Genomic DNA, 19,424 nt, shown 5'->3' with positions numbered 1-19,424 from the left:
ATGTTGATAATATTGATAATCTTCGCATAGATCTTCTAAAAATAATCTTGATAATATTCCGCTGCACTTATGTTATTTTGCACTCAAGTTCCTAAGAGAGTTTGTATGTTTAATTTGTCATAGTTCAACCAAAATGACATATTAATGCAAAATAATTAAACAAAATCTATTACATCAGTCTAGATGCGTGGACTCGGGATCAAGATATCCCGACTCAAGACGCCTTGGCGCCCCGATATCCCTAGTCCCTCTACTCGGGATGATCCAACATCTTGACTCAAGCTCGGGAAATCCCTTTGTGTATTCTGACAAGAACATATTCAAGGAGAGATTTTTGAACAATCTATTTTATTCTTACTCCTTGGTGACTTCACAAGCATCAGAGGGATTTTACGCAACATCCCCGGCGCTAGGGCTGTGGGGATGCAACACTTCGAGTCGAGACAGAAAGACAGATGCAGTTTGGAGGGAGGTTGCGGATTTTGACCGCAACAAAATCTTATTTCAAATATGCTAGTATATAGCACAACAACAAAGTCTTATCCACTATCGACTAGGTGGATGGATCGGCTTTCATTTCTACTAATATCCCAACACAACTTCAAATTGCGTAAATAAAAACATACGAGAAGGTAAAAACTATGGCAAACTCAAGTTGCTCCCTCGTGCAACTATAGACTTCCTCACTCTTAAGCAGCACTCAAAGTGTTCCCGATATCGAGAACAAATCGATAGCGGACATCAGTCTTTGCGAGCCTCTCCATGGCTTTGTTCACATAATCCATGCTGATAAGCTCGATATCCGCAGTCACATTGTGCTCTGCCGCAAAATCTATCATCTCCTGAGTCTCCTTCATCCCACCAATTATACTCCCTACGATAGATTTCCCACCTGAACTCGATCCAATTAAACACCAATGCACAAATGAGAAGAGCTAGTCAGAAATAATGATCGTAGCAAACGTAAATTGCTGTGTGATGGCATTTGTGATTAATTAATATTACCTAGAAGTAAGGGGAAAGCATAGATCTCTAATGGCTTCAATGGTGCACCAACCATGATCATTTGTCCAGAAGTTTTGAGAAGAAACAGCCAAGGAGTTACATCATGAGCTGCTGAGACAGTGTTGATTATGCCGTCCATGGTCCCCCAAGCGGCCTTCATCTCATCGGGGTCTTTGCTGACCAGGAAAGCGTCGGCGCCCAGTCGCTCGACGGCCTCCTGCCTTTTGCTCGGCGACGTGCTGATCACCGTCACCTTCGCGCCGAAGGCCTTGCCGAACTTAACGGCGACGTGGCCGAGCCCGCCGAGGCCCACCACTCCGATGTGCTTCCCGGGGACATCTAACCCGAAGCGCTTCATGGGGCTGTAGACCGTGATGCCGGCGCAGAGCAGAGGAGCGCTGCGGTCGAGCGGCATGCCCGCCGGGAACTTCACCGCGAAGTGCTCCTCCACCACGATGGAGTCGGAGTAGCCGCCGTAGGTGACGGTGCCGTCGGCGTCGGTGGCGTTGCAGGTCACGATCATGCCGGGGCAGTAGTTCTCCTGGTGCCGCGCGCACTCGTGGCAGCTGCGACAGGAGTTGACCATGCAGCCGACGCCGGCGTGGTCGCCCACCTTGAACCTGCCCACCTTGCCGCCCACCTCGGTGACAACGCCGACGATCTCGTGACTGCAGCGCCGACAAATTCAGCCAGACGTTAATCAAAACGAAAACAGAGCGAATCCAAGATGTTGATTCATAACTAAAATTACCCAGGCACGATCGGGTAGACGGAGTTTTGCCACCCGTTCTTGACGGAGTGGAGGTCGGAGTGGCAGATGCCGCAGTACAAGATCTTGATGGTCACATCGTTCTCCCCATTTTTCCTGTCAAGCATTTCGACGACCACTTCTCAGGCACTCGTCCGATCATCTTTCGGAAGAATATATTTGCACACACAATTAGCAGTACCTCCGGGAGAAGGTGAAGGGTGAGAGGACGCCGGAGGTGTCTCTGGCGGCCCATCCGAACGCCGGGCGGCGGTGGCCATCATCTGGTGATGCGGCGGCGATGTTCCCGTTCTCCATATATCGTTCCTTTGCAGGACTAGGTGAGGTGGCTGTTAAATTAATTGGTGGGTGCTGCATTTGAGGGGCTTAAATAGTTAAGGTGGTGAAAGAATGGATAATAGAATAATAAAAGAATCCACAGTCGTTGGCTCTTAGAGAACTCCATTTGGCTCTTAAAATAAAAAAAATATTAATGTAATTTAATTTTAAACTTCATCGAAATTAATTATTAAAGGATAGATTCTTAATTAAATAGTAAAACTAAACCATTCACAAATTAATATGAAAAGTTTTATTTTAATAATTATTGTTTCATGCACACGTACTGTGTATTTAATATAAAACATAAATACATATAAATATAAATTTTATAAAAATAAATACTACATTTAATCTTAGTTAAAAGGTCGCCTATAAATTAGATAATGATGAATCATATCCATGTAATAGTGCAATGTAAGGATAAGGCTAGCGATCGTGCACATGCGCGTGTATGTAATATAATACATGAATACACGTAAATTTTATGAAAACAAATGTTATACTTAATCTTAGCCAAAAAAAGATCGCCCATAAATTAGGCAAGGATGCACTAGATCCATACAATAATGGCAATGCAAGGGTGACATTCGAGAATCTCAGCAGCAAGCTACACCGACTCATCCTTATAAAAATTTAATTTAATATATTATATTTGATCTTAGCAAAAAAAATCGAGAACAATATGCTTTCTAACGTCGCCGACCTAATGTATTTATAGAAGTTCTTTGCTCACAGTGCTATCAATCTTAAGATATGAGATTAAAAATATTTTAAATTTCTAATTGATTAATAAAAAAAAATTTAAATAATACATCATCTATATTGTTGATTGATTAAACTCTAAATCTCTTATTGATACATCTTTAAAAATTATTAATGAATTTTAGAATTGTTTTCGATATGAATTAAAAAAAGATTAACATCGTTTTATTTTAAATTTTATCAAAGCTATTTAGTAAGGTCCAGATTATTAATAAAATAATAAAATAATTTTGATTTCCTAATATTCTATCAATTCAAATGATATATTCAATAATTTTCTCTTTTTTAAAATGGATGATACGATGGGAGACGTGCCACAGAAGGAGGAGCCATTGTCAAAACCTAGCTAGCTCTATGATGATCATCCTAGCCATATTCATAATTTTTTTTTATTAATTATCAAGATAAATCACACAACACTTGTGATGGACGACCCAAAAATCTAAGCCCCTTTAATTATGTTTTTCATTTAAAAAAAAAATCCTATAAATTTATCCGATTTTACTCTTTAATACTTTCAATAGATCGCTAATAAGTCCAATGAATATAAATTTAATAAATCATATTGAGGAAGAATTATATTAGTTAAAATAATTTTCAACATCATTTAATCCAGCAATGTATTAAGATTACAAATAGAAATATTCCTCTATCCTTTTACATTTATTTGTATTATCGATAAAATTTTGTTATAGAATTAAATCGATTGTTTTTAAAATTAATCAATTTAAAAAAATTAGATATCTCAATTACAAAAAAAAAATATTAATCTCGGGAACAATGATACAATGCAAGGATATCTTTTAAATTTTTTTAAACGTATTGATGAGTCAGATTTAATAGAAGAAAATCTACGTAACTACGCAGGGTAAAAAAAAATTAAATAAATAAATAAATAAAAATAGAGAAATATTAGATGGCGTAATTATACCTGCATATCGAGCTTGATGTTTAGATGTCGGACTTGATAAAATAATAAAATAGAAAATTTAGTCCAATTTATGACTTGACCGCCATATCAAGTTTGACCTGCGCATTCGTCTTACTCTTTGATACTTGAATACATCGCTAATAAATTTTAACAGGCGCAAGAGTTTTCGGTATTGGTACTTCAACTTTCAAATCAAGTTTCCAACGATATAAAATAGTAAAAAAATTATAACTAAAGCGTATGAAAGAAATATATTGTGCATATTTCTATCGTGGAAGGGAACCCTCTTTTTATATAATTATGGTAGTACTTATGTACGTATCTTAAAGCATAGACATATCTTTCAGATATCCCACGAAAAGACAATTCCAGAAAGTGTCTTTGACACGTTCTCTCAATAGGATATGTATATTTCTAAAGGGACAGTAGGAATTTCTACCGTACGAATCGTAGGCAGACCACGTTCTATTGTCTGTGGTGCCAATTCCCAGGAAGATATGTTAAGATGAGCAAAGGATCCTACTGTTTAGGCAAGCGGGCGAGCTGCTTGGCCAAGCGGGCGAGCTGCTTGGCCAAGCGGGCGAGCTGCTCGATCAGGATTCCCCGTGCGACCACTCAAGGTTGTTCCTTCCTCTGGTCGCTCGACACAGTAGTTGTCCCTTGCCCGGCCGGATAGGAGACCCGGTCAAACTATACTTCGAGCGACACTTACTTCTTTAGATCTCAGACTACTAAGTGACGATAACAACCGATTAACCTATTATACTCGATCGGTCGAAATCAATAAGTAGAGGAAAGAAATAATATAAATTTTTTTGATAATCTTATTATTAAAGTCAATAGGCTTATTTATACAAATTGTCCAACACAATAATGAAAAGATTAAATAAGACATACAATCATAATAATTATAAACATAGTAATATAATAGACTTAGAAATATTATTTTTCCTATTTAATTCATGTCGATCTTGATTACGTGTCAAATATAATAAATCTCAATTGATTGAAATCAATTAATTAAAGATTATTTTCATTATTGTCATTACACGACATCTTGTCTTCCTCGCCCGGCCGTGCATGGCCCACTTGACAATACGACATCCGCCCGACCATGGATTATCCACTCGGTTGTCCCCTAATTCGCTCGGTAATTCTCCTAGTCTGCTCGACCGTGCTCTAATCCGTCCTGTTGTGCACTGGTCTACTGGGCCTCGCTCTACTCGGCTAGAAACTAGTCCACTCAGCCCGTTCACCTGGCCAGCCTTAGGACGATTCGTTCCTTTGACTTTGACTTATCTGTAGTAAGGTGTCTCGTCTGGATAAATAAGTCTATTGGCTTTAGTGATAAGATTATCAAAAAGTTTATATTATTTCTTTCCTCTATTTATTGATTTTTACACGGTTGACCTATTATATCTGATCGGGAGAACACGACATCTTGTCTTCCTCACCCGGCTGTGCATGGCCCGCTCGACAATACGACATCCGTTCCGTCATGGGTTATCTGCTCAGCTATTCCCCCAGTTCACTCGACAGTTCCTCTAGTCCGCTCGACCGTGCTCTAATCCGCCCTGTCATGTCTTGATCTGCTGGGCCTGGCTCTATTCGGCTAGAAACTAGCCCGCTTGACCCGTATTCACCTGGCCAGCCTTAGGAGGATCCGTTCCTTTTGACTTTGACTTACCCTTAGTTAGGTGTCTCGTCTGGATCATTATTTAAACGTCTTACGTTGCACGAAGGCATCTGTCTTATTCTTTAATACTTTCAATACATTACTGATAAGTTTTAATAGGTCTGTTAGTATGAATTTGATAAATCATATGGGAGGTAAAACAAATTATATTGGTTAAAATGATTTTCATTGTCATCGGATTCGTAGTTTCACCAAAACAAATTAATTAATTAATTAATTAATTAAATGGTGATAATGAGGTTCACCAAATATAGAGAGATAATGAGGTTCGTTTTTTCAATGATAATAATTAAATTAATGATGATGACTAAATAAAATATATTTGATGGACGACGATTTACCTGACCCAGGTCGGGTCTAACTTGGACTCGGATCGGGCTCGTAACTGGGTCAACGTGCCGGTTGCCCGTTGACCCGGTTCGTCGGGGTCGAATTGGAACCGACTTGGCAAGTTGTCAGGTCGGTTCCCATTCCGTTGGTGCAAAACCGGCAGCCCGTCGGTTCAACCTTTGTTTTTGTTTTGATCATTTTTTGATCAATGACTATGATTTAGTGTCCATTACTATCAAAACTTTATAAATAGAGAGCTCATTTCATCATTTTCACACACATCTTCTTTACACTTAATCTCAATTTCGTATTCTTTACACGCTTTCGTTTCCAATTTTCAATTACAATGGAAGGAGGCCGCGGAGGTGCGTCATCTAGAGCTCGGAAGGGAAAGGAAATAATGAATCCGCGGGAGGAAGACCCCAACATTCAATCCACCGATGATGAGATGGAGCATCTTCCGAATCCGACACTCGAAACACAAGGAAGTATTGATGCAATTACTTATAAGGTTCGAGAACTTCCACCTCTAAAGTCTTCTATTCTCACTAAACATTTTAAGAAGATCACTCTTCCGTCAGGAGAAATACGTGCAAAATGTAAGCAATGCAATGTTCCTACAAATTCCAAGCCGGCGACATCAATGAGTCGTTGAAACGCAGCCCGGATCCTCTAGACAGCTTTTTGTGGTCCAGGGGATAGTCCCTTGATGTGGATTGGTGGAGATGAATGATCCCCACCTATTTTATGAATGGGGACTATTCATTTCACCAATCTATGCCAAGGGATCATCTCCTGGATCACAAAAAGTGATCCAGAGGATCTGCCTTCGTTGAAACGACATGTAGAAACGAGCACCTGACGTAATTTGGACTCGATCGTTTTCAAACACAATTATCAAGATTTTCTTCAACTAGTGGTAGTACCGATTCCGGTTTATTTTTATATTCAGATAATAAATTAAGAGAATCATTTGTTAAATTTATTTTCGTAGAACATCTTTCTTTTAGTTTTGGATCTAAATGCATATTTGAAGATTTTTTGGAAGAATCTCTTAGTCTATGTGTTAAACGTGTTCTTAGAATTACACTTACTCATACAATTAAAAATTAGTAAAACAAGGGAAAAAAAATAATTGATGAATTTAGTAAATTAGATAATAAAGTTTCTTTATGTTCCGATATTTGGAGTGATCATTGGCAAATACATTCGTATATGGTTGTTACTTGCCATTGGATCGATAACTTTTAGAACCTCCAAAAAAGATTGTTAGCTTATAGAGTTTTTGATGAATCACATAATGGTTATAACATCGCATAATTATTATGTTTAATTTTAGAAGAATATGACTTAACTCATAAAACATTTTCAATATCATTAGATAATGTTAGTTCCAATACCGCTTGTATAGATGTTCTAAAATTTATTTGTCAACTTATTATTGGCGGTTTATTTTTTCATATTCGTTATGTATGCCATGTTTTAAATTTATGTGTTCAAGATAGTTTAAAAATTTTAGAAAGTTATATTAAACCAATTAGAATTGTAATTTCTTATTTATGATCTCATCCATTTATAATGAAACAATGGAGTATGTTTTGTAAAACTAATGGAATGAATTTCCACCAACACGTTGGAATTTAACATACCAATTATTACAAGATTCATTTCAATATAAAGAATTATTATGTTCATTTTTTGCACAAAATACTAATACTAATATATATTTATTTTCACAATAATGGAATATTTGTACTAGTATTTGTGCAAATTTAAAAGTATTTAATGATGCAACTGAACAACTTTCCAGTGTTTTTTATCCCACTGCTCAATTAGTTTTAGAAATTTTTTCTAATATAGTATTAGTTTTAAACATACATATTAATAATGAATCTGTATCGCCTTGCATCTTAGCTATGAAAACTAAATGGGAAAAATATTTTTATTTTATTCTTGAAATTTATTTATTACATTTGCTTTAGATCCTAGATTTAAATTAGAAGTTTTATAATAAATGTTAACTTTATATTAATGTTAGAATTTATTTATATCACATTTATAATCAATATTATGTAAAATATGGAACACAAACAAACTATAGTAATTTAAAACTTACAAAAACATAATTTTTATTAAAAGAACGGAGAAAACGTCCACGAGGATCCTAAAGTTCCATACAAGAACTTGAGAATTATTTTACAACTTCTTTTGATTTTAATGAAGTAGATAGCGAAAATTTCGATATCTTAAAGTGGTGATCACAGAATGCTCAAAGCTTTGTCGTCCTCTCCGTGATCGCCAAAGAAATTTTAGCTTGTCCAGTGTCAATTGTTACTGTGGAGCAGACGTTCAGTGCCGGCGGCAAAATAGTAGATGAACGACGATCAACTTTGTCTCCCGACTCATTGGAAGCCCAAACATTACTGGACGATTGGACCAGAGCGGAGAAAAGAATCCTAGGAATGTAACTTTCAGATGACAAAGTTGAAGATTTTGATACTGAAGGAACGAATACGACAAGAACGAGAAATGAGAGTGAAAATGTAAAAGAACAAGTTGGCTTTGATTCCCCTAAGAGGATACGTAGACAACTTAAATAACTGCAAGTCATTTTTTCTAATAAATTTTAATTTATAATTTATAATTTATAATTTTTTTAACATAATAATCTTGAACCGTGACGAACCGTGAATGGGAGGTTCCGAATCGTGAACGGTAATCGTTTTGGACGTTTAAGGTTAAGGATCGACCTGCCTGAAATCGTTGAACTGCCGGTTTTGAACCGTCAAATCGTCGGTTATGAACCGTGGTCAGATCTAGATGACGATTAAATAAAATAAAAAATATTTATTTGATGGATGATAACTCAATTAAATAGAAAATATGTTTTTGAATGAGTGAAAATTAAATTAAAAGGGAAATACGTTTTTATGAATGATGTCTAAAATAAATTGAAAAATATGATGATATTTTGATTTTAAGAATAAAGTGCATGAATTTGTGAGGAAAAACTAATTAAATATAAGTAATTTAAAATTACTAATTAAATAAAAAAAATTTAATTTTAAGAAGAGGAATTGAGATTATACATAGAATCATAGATGATGTGAGATTCGTTGACCTGAGTTTTTAATTGAATCAGATGAAGAAATTTAATATGCTGTTTATCATAGTGAAATGTTATTATGTAGACCTTAAGATTACATTGGGTAGTAGTTAAATTAAAATTATATTATAATATTAATTATTTTATTTGGTACCGTTTTAAAATTATAATATAATATAATCTAAATTATACACGTTAATAAAGTTTTATAATCTGATTAGAAGGTCAACGTCATTTAATCTAATTACATTATGAAACTATCGTTTAATTAAAATTTTAATGTCAAATATAGTTCTACTCTATTTTTGAGATCAATCGGTCACTGACGATGCTTCGGCCTATGCAGGCCACCACAGATCGTCACTTCCGGGCATCGCCGACGGCCATAGCCGGTCACTGATATCACAGAATATTTTTATAATTTTATAATAATATAAATTATATTTATTATAAAAAATATTGGATATTAAACAAAAGAATATAATCAACTTGTAATCAAATATTATACATTACATTACTAAACATAATAATATAATGAAGATTATATTATATTACGTTAAAGGTTTATTATACTCCAATCTAGCTAGATTGCATTATCCCAAATAAATGTAGTCAACTCTCAACGTTTATCCTTAGGTTATGTAGAAGAAAATAAATAATGAGGTCATTTTATTACCGATCGCCTAAGTGATTAGGGTCCGAAAAATTTTTTTTCTCCGATAATATGTACTCATCTAAAATTGATCCCTTACCTGTAATATACCGAAAAGGACGAATAACCATGAGGAACTTTTTGAAAATTTTTAGGAATTTTCTGGAAATTTTTCGGAGCACGTATGATGTATTTTGAGGGGATGTATTTATAGACTTGGGAAAAAACCTATTTGAAATACCCAAAGTTGGGAGTTGATTGAGGAATTTAACTTATGCTTTAATTAAAAGGACCTAAGTTATAATTTCCCTAATCCTTTTATTTCCTTCCTCCCAATCTCCTCTCCCTCATTTGCGTCGAACACCCTTTCCTTCCTCTCCTCCCCAACCTGGCGCCGCCTCTCCCCCTCACGGCGTGGAGCGCTTCCTCTTCCCCGAGCTCCTTGACTTCCCCAACCCGACACCTCCCTTCCTCTTCTCCAAATAGCGCCGACCCCTACCATTTCTCCCGATTTTCTTCCTCTCATCCGCCACACTCCCCCTACACATCGCTCAACACCGACACCACTGTCGCCACCCTCTCCGGCCACCGTCTTCCTCCTTTAAGTGGACACTCAAGGCTTACAAGAGCCCTAGTTCTCCCGATCACTAGACGTCGACCCTCTCCTCCTCTATCTCCACCGATCGGCCACTCATCCCGCGTGCCCTAGCTTCCATCTCCGCCGCCACCGATGGTTTGCCGCCAACCATGGAGATAGTAGTCGGTCCCACATCTTCATCCCCGGTTCCTCGCTGAGGCGTGCCCTAGCTTGGATCCACTGCCCTCTTCCGATCGCATTACCCTCTATGCAGTGCTATCCTCGCCGTGCCATCTATCGCCAGTTTGTTCTTCACCTATATATCAACAACCGCTTTCTATTAGGTCTCCGGCAGAGAGAAAGCTGCCGGCACAAGCTTAGGTGGCTCCGTCCATGGTTTTGCTGGCAGCAACTTCTCCTAGGACCAACCACTTTGTTCTAGCAGCAAGTTATCTCCGGCTATGGATCACCGGCTAAGGCTTCAGAATTGGGTAAGTTGTGCTATGGATTTATTACATTAAGTATGAGATTAGATTTAACAATCAACCTAGATGTTAATGTTGGGTGGTTGATTTAAGTTTATTGTGATTGATTATGCTTATAGTAAATCCTAATTAGAGTGGATTAATTATATACATGTTGTTACATGACCTTGAGTTACGATGTGAGATATATCTGATACGATCTCCATTTTTGAGGTGGGTACCTTTGATTTATCTTTTTGATATTATCATTCTGATATGCTTAGTGAGTTATAACTAGTAGTAATAGTTATGCTTATATCTGCTTGGTATGTCACTACTTGATATCGTAGTTTACCATATTGTTATCTGTTATGCATTTATGCTTATGTCATCTTGATTCTTGCATTGTGTACTTATGTAGTGACATATAATGCATTTCCGGATACAGGTCTAGCTACTAGATTTACTTGACATGTGTACCTAGTTTACTACTTGGCATGTGAACCTAATTTATTACTTGACATGTGTATCTAGGTTTATTACTTGACATGTGTACCTAGATCATTGATATGGACTTGATTTTCCTTTTGGTACACATTATGAGGAGATTGGTATTTCTAGGATTACATGCTTAGTGTCATGCACCATTTTGCATGATTGCATGATGAGCGATTGTCGGCTCTATTATTGTTGAGCACATCGCTAGTTACATAGATCTACACACACAACCACTCATGGGTTAATGGTATATCAGGCAGAGTGTCTTGCAGTAGGTTACTCTGTCAGGAATCCGCTGGTCCGCTCATGGGTAGTGTGATTGTAGCATAGTAGCGGACAGGGATCCCTCCTGTTGACTATGACACAGGGAGATGAGAGCATTGAGCTCCCCCATTATGATTTGGAGTAGGAGGATAGTGTTGGAACCCCAAGGTTATTTTGGTGTGATCAACAAGTTAAGTTAGGTCCTATCGTGTTTTTAACCTTGTGTCTAAGTGCGCAGGAGTTTAGGAGCACAGGGAGTCGAGCAAAAGACGCAGCTTGCGAGAAGGACGACACGGGAGGGAGCCGATGGGCTCGGTGTGTCTGAGGTACGAGGCACTGTAGAAGAGTACATCGGTAGACGAGAAGGAAGCGTGCGGTGGTTCCGAGGGACGAGAAGCCGGAGCGGAAGACTGCTCGAGGAGCAAGAGGCGCAGCTAGTGAGAAGGTCGGCATGGGGTGCGATAGAGGGACGAAGACTACGGATGAGTGCGCTAGCGGACGAGAAGGAAACATGCGACGATTCCAAGGGATGAGAAGCCGGAGCGGAAGCCTGCTCGAGAAGGCCGAAATTGGATTCGGGTGAGCCTTATTTCGGTTGGCTGAAATCACCCAAGTAAGCAGAGCCGGAGCGAAAGACTCGGACCGAGGCGAGCAGCACTGGAGCAGAGGGCTCGGACCAGAAAGTCAACTTAGTTGACTTACTGGTCCGGGCGCCCGGATCCATTCCGGGCCCTCGGACCGTCCGGGCGCTCGGAACCATTCCAAGCGCCCGGAGTTGGACTTTATCTAGATCCCGGTCAAACAGTGATCCGTACATTGGGGATAAAGTTTTATCCCCCCAAGGCGCCCGGAACTCTTCCAGGCGTCCCGACCAAGGCTATAAATACAGCCTTGGTCCAGAAACTTAATATCAACTCAAGAAATTTATTTCCAACACTTGTATGCTTTATTTCTAGATTAATTTCTTTGTTTTTGCGCTTCACAACTGTAAGAGGCTTCTCCGCCTGAAGGAGTATTTAGTACTACACTTTCCTTTAATTAACAACCTCTTCGGTTGTAACCAAGTAAATCCTTGTGTACCTCATCTTTTTTGTTTTATTTGTTCAATTATTTATGCAAGTGTTATTCTGTTGAAAGTTCAAGAAAGGTTGCGCTTTTTGTTTACAGGTTATTCAACCTCCCTTCTAGCCGGCCTCTACGATCCAACAAGTGGTATCAGAGCCAAGTTGCTTCAAGAGGACTAACCGCCGATCGAAGCGAAGATGATGGCTGGACAGAGCATATACCCGCCGAAGTTCGAAGGGGATTCCACTACATGGAAAAAGCGAATGCAGGTATTTTTTAAAACCGATTTCGATTTAATGTTAATTATCAAATTCAGTTTTACAACACCGGAAGGTAAGGAGAAATACCACTGGATGAAAAAGGAGCAGACCGACTATGTGACAAACGGCAAAGCAGAGTACCATCTGCTAAGCATTCTTCCGCCACAAGAAGTCAACCGAATCGGCAATTACAACTTCGCGAAGGGACTTTGGGAGAAGTTCCTTGAGTTGCACGAAGGAACGTCCGAAGCCAAGCTCGCAAAATGGGATTTACTCCGTAACCAACTCACCAGCCTATGACTTGGGGAAGACGAGACAGTTGTGCATCTGCACTCGAGAATTAAGGAAATCATCACCGGACTCTCGAATCTAGGAGAAAATGTAAGTAACTAAGATTCGCTAAGGTACACACTCAATTCCTTTCCTAGAAATACAAAATGAGCATCACTAGTAGATGTCATTTATATTTCGAAAGATTTAGAAAAAATTACATTAGGAGAATTCTTTTCCACATTTGAAGTGCATGAATCAAGATGTGTAGGTACGAAAGAGCCCAAGCAAAACATCGCCCTCAAAACATCGAGAGACAAACCTGAGTCAGAGTCTTCTCTCGCCGATGAGGAAATGGTAATGATGGTAATGCGATTTAAGAAGTTATGTAATTCTAGAAAAACTAACCATCCGCAGGGTAGAAAGAAAAGGACGATCCGCTGCTACCACTACAACGAAGAAGGGCACGTCAAGGACAACTGCCCCAAGCTAAGGTACAAGGAAAAGGACAAAGGTAAGACGTCTATCCAAAAGCGCAAAGTCTTAAAAGCGATGTGGGACAATACGTCATCCGAATCAGAAGTCGAGGCTTTCTCCGGACTTGCATTAATGGCAAGTCATCAAGACGACAACTGCGATTCAAGTTCTTCCGAGATGAGCATCGAGAGTATCAATAAAGGGGGAGCTACACCGGAAGATAGCAGAGTTCAGGGGGAGACACAGACAACGAGATCGACAACGTAAGTTAGATATGATCTCTTCCTCCGGACAAATTATTTAAGTTCGTTAAATTGATAACAAAGGATTGTTGTAAATTAGAAAAAGAAATTAAGAATTTAAAAATAATATTAGCTAAATCTTGCCCAATAGAAGAATTCAACATAATTAAATTAGAAAATGATAATTTAAAAGTACAAGTAAATAACTTGAAAACCCGTGCATGCTCATCTAATACAAATGTTAGAAATTTTAATAATCTAAATTAGTATTTTAGATATCACAAGGGACAAATTAGTAATATTTCAAAGAAATATGTCCCTAAGAAATTCTTAGTTAATCCAGTTGGCTGGAACCTATATTGGGTTCGTAAGTCTTGCTTAATCTAAATTTTAATCAGATTTAGTGCTTTCTGCGAGAAAATTAAATAGTGAGTTTCTTTATGAGGCTTTGTTTAAGGAAGTGGTTGTTGCTCTAATAACCAATAAGGCCTAGTGCCTCGCCACGACCTGGAAGGCAAAATATTGAAAACAATGTTTAATTAACTTTCTAATAAAGCATTATAAGGTTGAAATTTAATAATGCTTTAAAAAGTCTTTTAAATATTTTTTTGAAAATTTTCAAAAATATTTTTCTTAGATTTTTTTTTTAAAAAAATGCTTAAGTTAAAAAAGTTCTTCTCAAATTAAAAATTTCTGCTTAAATTTTTACTTAGAAAAATTTTTTAAAATATTTTTTGCAAAATTTCCTAAGTTAGAATTTTTTTTCTTACTTAAAGCTTTACTTAAAAAATTCTCTTACTTAAAGTTTTTACTTAGAAATTTTTCTTTCTTAAAGTTTTACTTAGAACATTTTTTTCGTTGAAAATTATTATAAAATTGTTCAAAATTTCAAATTTTTTCCCTTAGAGTTTTTCTTTGAATCCTATTTTTTTATGTGATCAAAGGGGGAGAAGGAAAAGTATAAGTCTAGGGGAAGGTAGACCAAAATTAAAATTCTATCTTTTTACACTTAATTGCAAAATTAGTTAGTTTATCTTTATGTCTATTTGCCCTAGCTTAACTTAGCTTGCTCACATCAGAAAGGGGGAGATTGTTGGAACCCTAAGGTTGTTTTGGTGTGATCAATAAGTTAAGTTAGGTCTTGCCGTGTTTTTAACCTTGTGTCTAAGCGTGTAGGAGCTTAGGAGTACAGGGAGTCGAGCAAAAGACGCAGCTAGCGAGAAGGACGGCACGGGAGGGAGTCGCCGGGCTCGGTGCGTCTGAGGTACGAGGCGCTGCGGAAGAGTACACCGGCGGACGAGAAGGAAGCGTGCGGTGGTTCCGAGGGGCGAGAAGCCGGAGCAGAAGACTTCTCGAGGAGCAAGAGACGCAGCTAGCGAGAAGGTCGACAAGGGGTGCGACCTAGGGACGAAAACTACGGATGAGTACACTGGCGAACGAGAAGGAAGCACGTGAAGATTCCGAGGGATGAGAAGCCGGAGCGGAAGCTTGCTCGAGAAGACCGAAATTGGGTTCGGGTAAGCCTTATTTCAGTTGGCTGAAATCACCCAAGCAAGCGGAGCCGGAGCGGAAGACCCGGACCGAGGCGAGCAACACCGGAGCAGACGACCCGGATCAGAAAGTCAACTTGGTTGACTTAGTGGTCGGGGCTCTCGGATCCATTCCGGGCGCCCGGAGTTGGACTTTATCCAGATCACGGTCAAACCGCGATCTGTGCGTCGGGGATAAAGTTTTATCCTCCCAGGATGCCCAGAACCTTTCCAGGCGCCCCGATCAAGACTATAAATACAGCCTTGGTCCAGAAGCTTAATATCAACTCAAACAATTCATTTCCAACACTTGTACGCTTTATTTCTATATTAACTTCTTTGTTTTTGCACTTCACTACTGTAAGAGGCTTCTCCGCCTGAAGGAGTATTTAGTGCTATACTTTCCTTGGATTAACAACCTCCCCGGTTGTAACCAAGTAAATCCTTGTGTGTCTCGTCTTTTCTGTTTTATTTATTCAATTATTTTATGCAAGTGTTATTCTGTTGAAAGTTCGAGAAAGGTTGTACTTTTTGTTTACAAGCTATTCAACCCCCTTCTAGCTGGCCGCCACGATCCAACAGATAGGTGTACTCCGACAGCATCATGTCCACTCGGTCACTCAGGTGACAGAGTACACAGTTGTCATAACCCTACCCACTCGGTCTCATCATCGTGTGTGAGATGGCTGACTGGCGTCAGGGGTGACCAGGATATTTTGCATCATATGCATAGATTGCATTTATTGCTTGTGATTGCTGCATTTTGGATGCTGCATTTTGGTAGTTGCATATAATTGACATGCATACAGGAGACATGAGGTATTTGGTCTGTCGACCAATATATCCGAATAGGAGGTCCTGGTGAGTACAACTTCTTTGCTGGTTCAGTTTTCACATTTCCTGTTTTTGATCAGGAGACTGTACTCCATGATTATTACTGTTAGATATATCTTACTATGCATGTCAGCTTGATACCTGCTGAGTTGTTGAACTCACCCAGTTGTTTTATTTCTATTTTAGGTTGAGACTGTCAGGAGGTTCCAGTCGCTAGTCCCCCACCTCGTGTAGATATGGTTTTCTACTTTCAAACTTTGTTTTCTTGTTTTATGATCTACATGCGTGTGATGTGTAGATCTTGTACTCGTGGATGTTATATCGAGTTTTGGTCTACTACCCTTGTTTTCCGCTGCGATGGTTTTTCATTGTGGGTTGTGTTTTCCTCGAGTAGTGGAGTAAGTTTTATAATAAACTGCGTGTTGTGATTTGTTGTGTAGTCAACCGAAGGCTGATTTATTATAAACTGCATGGATTGTTTGTTTATATTATTGTATATGTTCCGACCGTGTTGGTCAAGGATTGTGAGGGGTCCTGAGGGCTATGTAGTCAAATTTCAGATTGTCACTCGTACATGGAAGATATTGTTAAAAAAATTTCTGACAAAGATTTTCCCGGGGCGTAACATTATCCCTACTATAATAAATCTTAATATGCTCTTTATTAAGTCTAGAAAAATAACCATTTTCTTTCAAACAGAAATGCAAAAACACAATTAAATCTTTATAGGAATTCCGTGCTCTTGATTTTGTGTCAATGTATTGGTTGCAATTGAGGAAGTTCGATGTAAAGGGAACATGCAACTAAAATCAACATGATAGAGACGATAAGATCTTCATAATGTTGTTTTATCATGGTCATGCAAGTCAACTCCAACCATACAAAATTTAGATCGCTGTGGGATGCCCATGCCCGTTACTGATAAATTTACTATAACAAAAGAGAAATTAATTTTTTATAGACATATATTTTTGGAGAAAAAACTCCTCTTACCCCCGACAAGTGATTGTCGATCTTTTTATATAATCTGACGAACTATAAGGAACATTTGTGACGAGCATAATCACTTTTAGCTAGACAATACAAAATTTAGTGTAATATTTGTTTCCTTTTTTTCCTCTTTATTTTTTTATTTATTGGACGGAATTATTAATCATGCAATCCATCTTAAATTGGATTGAGAATTTTTTAAATCCATCAAAATGACGAATCAATCCACCCCATGAATTCATCCCATCGAGAATTTATCAATTTGACAACCAAAGCCGGCCTAGGGGTTGTCAAGGTGAGGCCGACATACAAGGCCCCATCTTAGCAGGCCTTTTTTTTTTTTAAATATATATATATTTATTAAGTATAAGCTAATAAAATATATTCATTAGACAAAAAATTATAAGATGTAATGATAAATTTTAAAATATTATGGATTTTTTTTATAAAGGTGCCCATAAAAAAGAAAAAAATCCACACGAGAGTTAACAAGTCTTTTCTTATTTCTATTTATCTAAATTCTAATATTTCAGAATCCACTTTTATTCATCCTCAAATTCTTCGCCCACACCGATAGCCATCGTCTAGCATCGTCGTTGTCACATCATCGCGTTGCCGCCTTCACCCACCGTCTAGCCATCGTCTAGTCAATGTAACAGTTACGTCCCTAGCTTTCATTCTTTATAATTTTTGGATAAGATCACTTATGATTTATTTTTATTTTCATAATTCAGAGATGGACTATAAGAATGTATGGATGAACGAAATTATTATTTTACTACAATTGAGTTGAAATTTTTATAATTTTAGATTTATGAATTGTATTGTAAGAGAATTAATTTTTTTAAGAAATGATTTTAAAAATTCACTTTTTTTTTGTTATACGTTTGTTTGATAATTATCTAATACAATTTAGTGAGATATATGTGATAGGTTTTTATCAGTCTTGCTCTCTATTAATTTGAGCCATCTTCAATAAATTTTAATAGGTCTGAGTATAAATTTGATAAATCATACCCATTTAGTAGAGATAAAATTAAGTTCACCTTGAGTTATTGAGCCGTCAACCTACTCGCCCTAAGCCATTGCCGCTAGACCTGCTCCAGCACCACGTTCTTCAATTACTTCATACCTCCGAACTACTAAGTATGTCGCATTGGTCACACCAAGCCAATGAGCTCTCTAGGTTCTATGTGGGCCCCCAGGGGCTGGATCAGTTGGTAAGTTGGTGGTATGTTTGTAGCATGGAGCGACGGTTCGAGTGTCGCCAGTTGCAATGTGGGATAATATCCTCGTCTGCTGGCTTAAAGCCTCGAACAACCATCAACTTGCCAACCCAGCATTCACCCTGATTTACCTTCCTCCTACAATACCATGGGGCAGGCGTAGGGGGCCGCTGGGAGACAGAACCCACCTTTTTGCAGCATCTCTAGGCTCTATGTGCGTTCCCGTAAATCCATTATATTCAAACATACATATTACACCCATGGGGCAATATCTAACTTGAACTCTTTGTCTAAGCATCAAAATTCAAAGTCATTTGGAGCTTTTGGGGGCATAATTGCACCAATAACAACTTAATCAAAGTTAGGGGAATCAAAGACTTGTGTTGGGATGCAATTGATTGGTGGTTGAGAAAATCATACCCCAAGTGTTTAAGAGTTTTATGGTTTCACCAGTTGATTGATGATTGTGTTTAAGAGTTTTATGGTGTCACCAATCGATTGATGATTGCAGATTCATTGATTGGTGGTTGAGAGAATCATCCTAAGTGTTTTTTGCCCCTTTGATTTGTATTTGAGGACTCAACTGGTGACTCAATACGGTACCCAATCAATTGAGGTTTGTTCGATCAAGAACAAAATATTTTCTTTTAAATTGGACAGTCGATTGACTAATCAACAATGATCAATCAATTAATATTACAACGACTAATTCAAACGCAACAAGCAACTCAAGATTCATACAAGATATTGTGGATAAGTCACATCAATAACATGATAGCATTTATGGAGAAGATATAATAGAAGGTAAGGTGTTGCAAAAATGAAATATATATCTATGCAATGTAAACAACTAACGCCCACACTACTCTATCACATTAAAAAGTTTTCTTAGAAATTTGTAAGAGATTTCTCTACCTTAAGTATGTGAAAAATGATAGAATCAAGAGTGATCTTAATTCCTAAGGGGATTATAGGCCATGGATTACGAGTTTGGAGTTGCCAAATACATTAAATCAATTGCGTACTCTGATTTGATTATTTTGTGTTCTTTCTTTATTATAGAGTATCACATATATTCTTTTAGAAGGCCAATATCGCAAGAAGTGGCATTAATAAATCATGTAAAGAACAATCAAACGGACATGTTTGCACGAAG

The 19,424-nt window shown here is 37.9% G+C and overlaps 1 protein-coding gene and 1 long non-coding RNA gene across 3 annotated transcripts; one reads left to right on the top strand and one right to left on the bottom strand.

Moving 5' to 3' along the window:
- Window positions 1-461: 461 nt before the first annotated feature.
- On the bottom strand, window positions 462-2,107 carry LOC121986151 (probable mannitol dehydrogenase). Its single transcript, XM_042539973.1, has 4 exons — window positions 1,956-2,107; window positions 1,757-1,870; window positions 1,006-1,673; window positions 462-892 (listed from the first exon to the last, which is right to left on the bottom strand). The coding sequence occupies exons 1-4, from the start codon at window positions 2,069-2,071 to the stop codon at window positions 690-692; spliced, it is 1,101 nt and encodes a 366-aa protein (XP_042395907.1). The 5' UTR covers window positions 2,072-2,107; the 3' UTR covers window positions 462-689.
- A 7,800-nt stretch (window positions 2,108-9,907) lies between these two features.
- On the top strand, window positions 9,908-16,538 carry LOC121986150. Of its 2 annotated transcripts, XR_006113348.1 has the most exons (3): window positions 9,908-10,640; window positions 12,543-12,709; window positions 16,239-16,538. It is a non-coding gene; the product is annotated as an uncharacterized LOC121986150 (long non-coding RNA). The 2 variants fall into 2 exon arrangements; XR_006113347.1 differs by lacking the exon at window positions 12,543-12,709.
- The last annotated feature ends 2,886 nt before the right edge of the window (window positions 16,539-19,424 follow it).

The sequence above is a fragment of the Zingiber officinale genome, chromosome 5B, assembly GCF_018446385.1.
Source record: "Zingiber officinale cultivar Zhangliang chromosome 5B, Zo_v1.1, whole genome shotgun sequence".
NCBI lineage: Eukaryota > Viridiplantae > Streptophyta > Magnoliopsida > Zingiberales > Zingiberaceae > Zingiber > Zingiber officinale.
The sequence above is the reverse complement of the archived record's forward strand: the minus strand, read 5'-3'. Positions and strand labels throughout refer to the sequence as shown.

Excerpts from the sequence above, each read along its gene's own strand:
- LOC121986151 (XM_042539973.1), bottom strand. The coding sequence starts at position 2,071 with ATGGAGAACGGGAACATCGCCGCCGCATCACCAGATGATGGCCACCGC. Across the intron at positions 1,674-1,756 it reads GTCTACCCGATCGTGCCTGG|TCACGAGATCGTCGGCGTTG; the intron begins GTAATTTTAGTT and ends TCGGCGCTGCAG. Across the intron at positions 893-1,005 it reads TGCTTTCCCCTTACTTCTAG|GTGGGAAATCTATCGTAGGG; the intron begins GTAATATTAATT and ends GATCGAGTTCAG.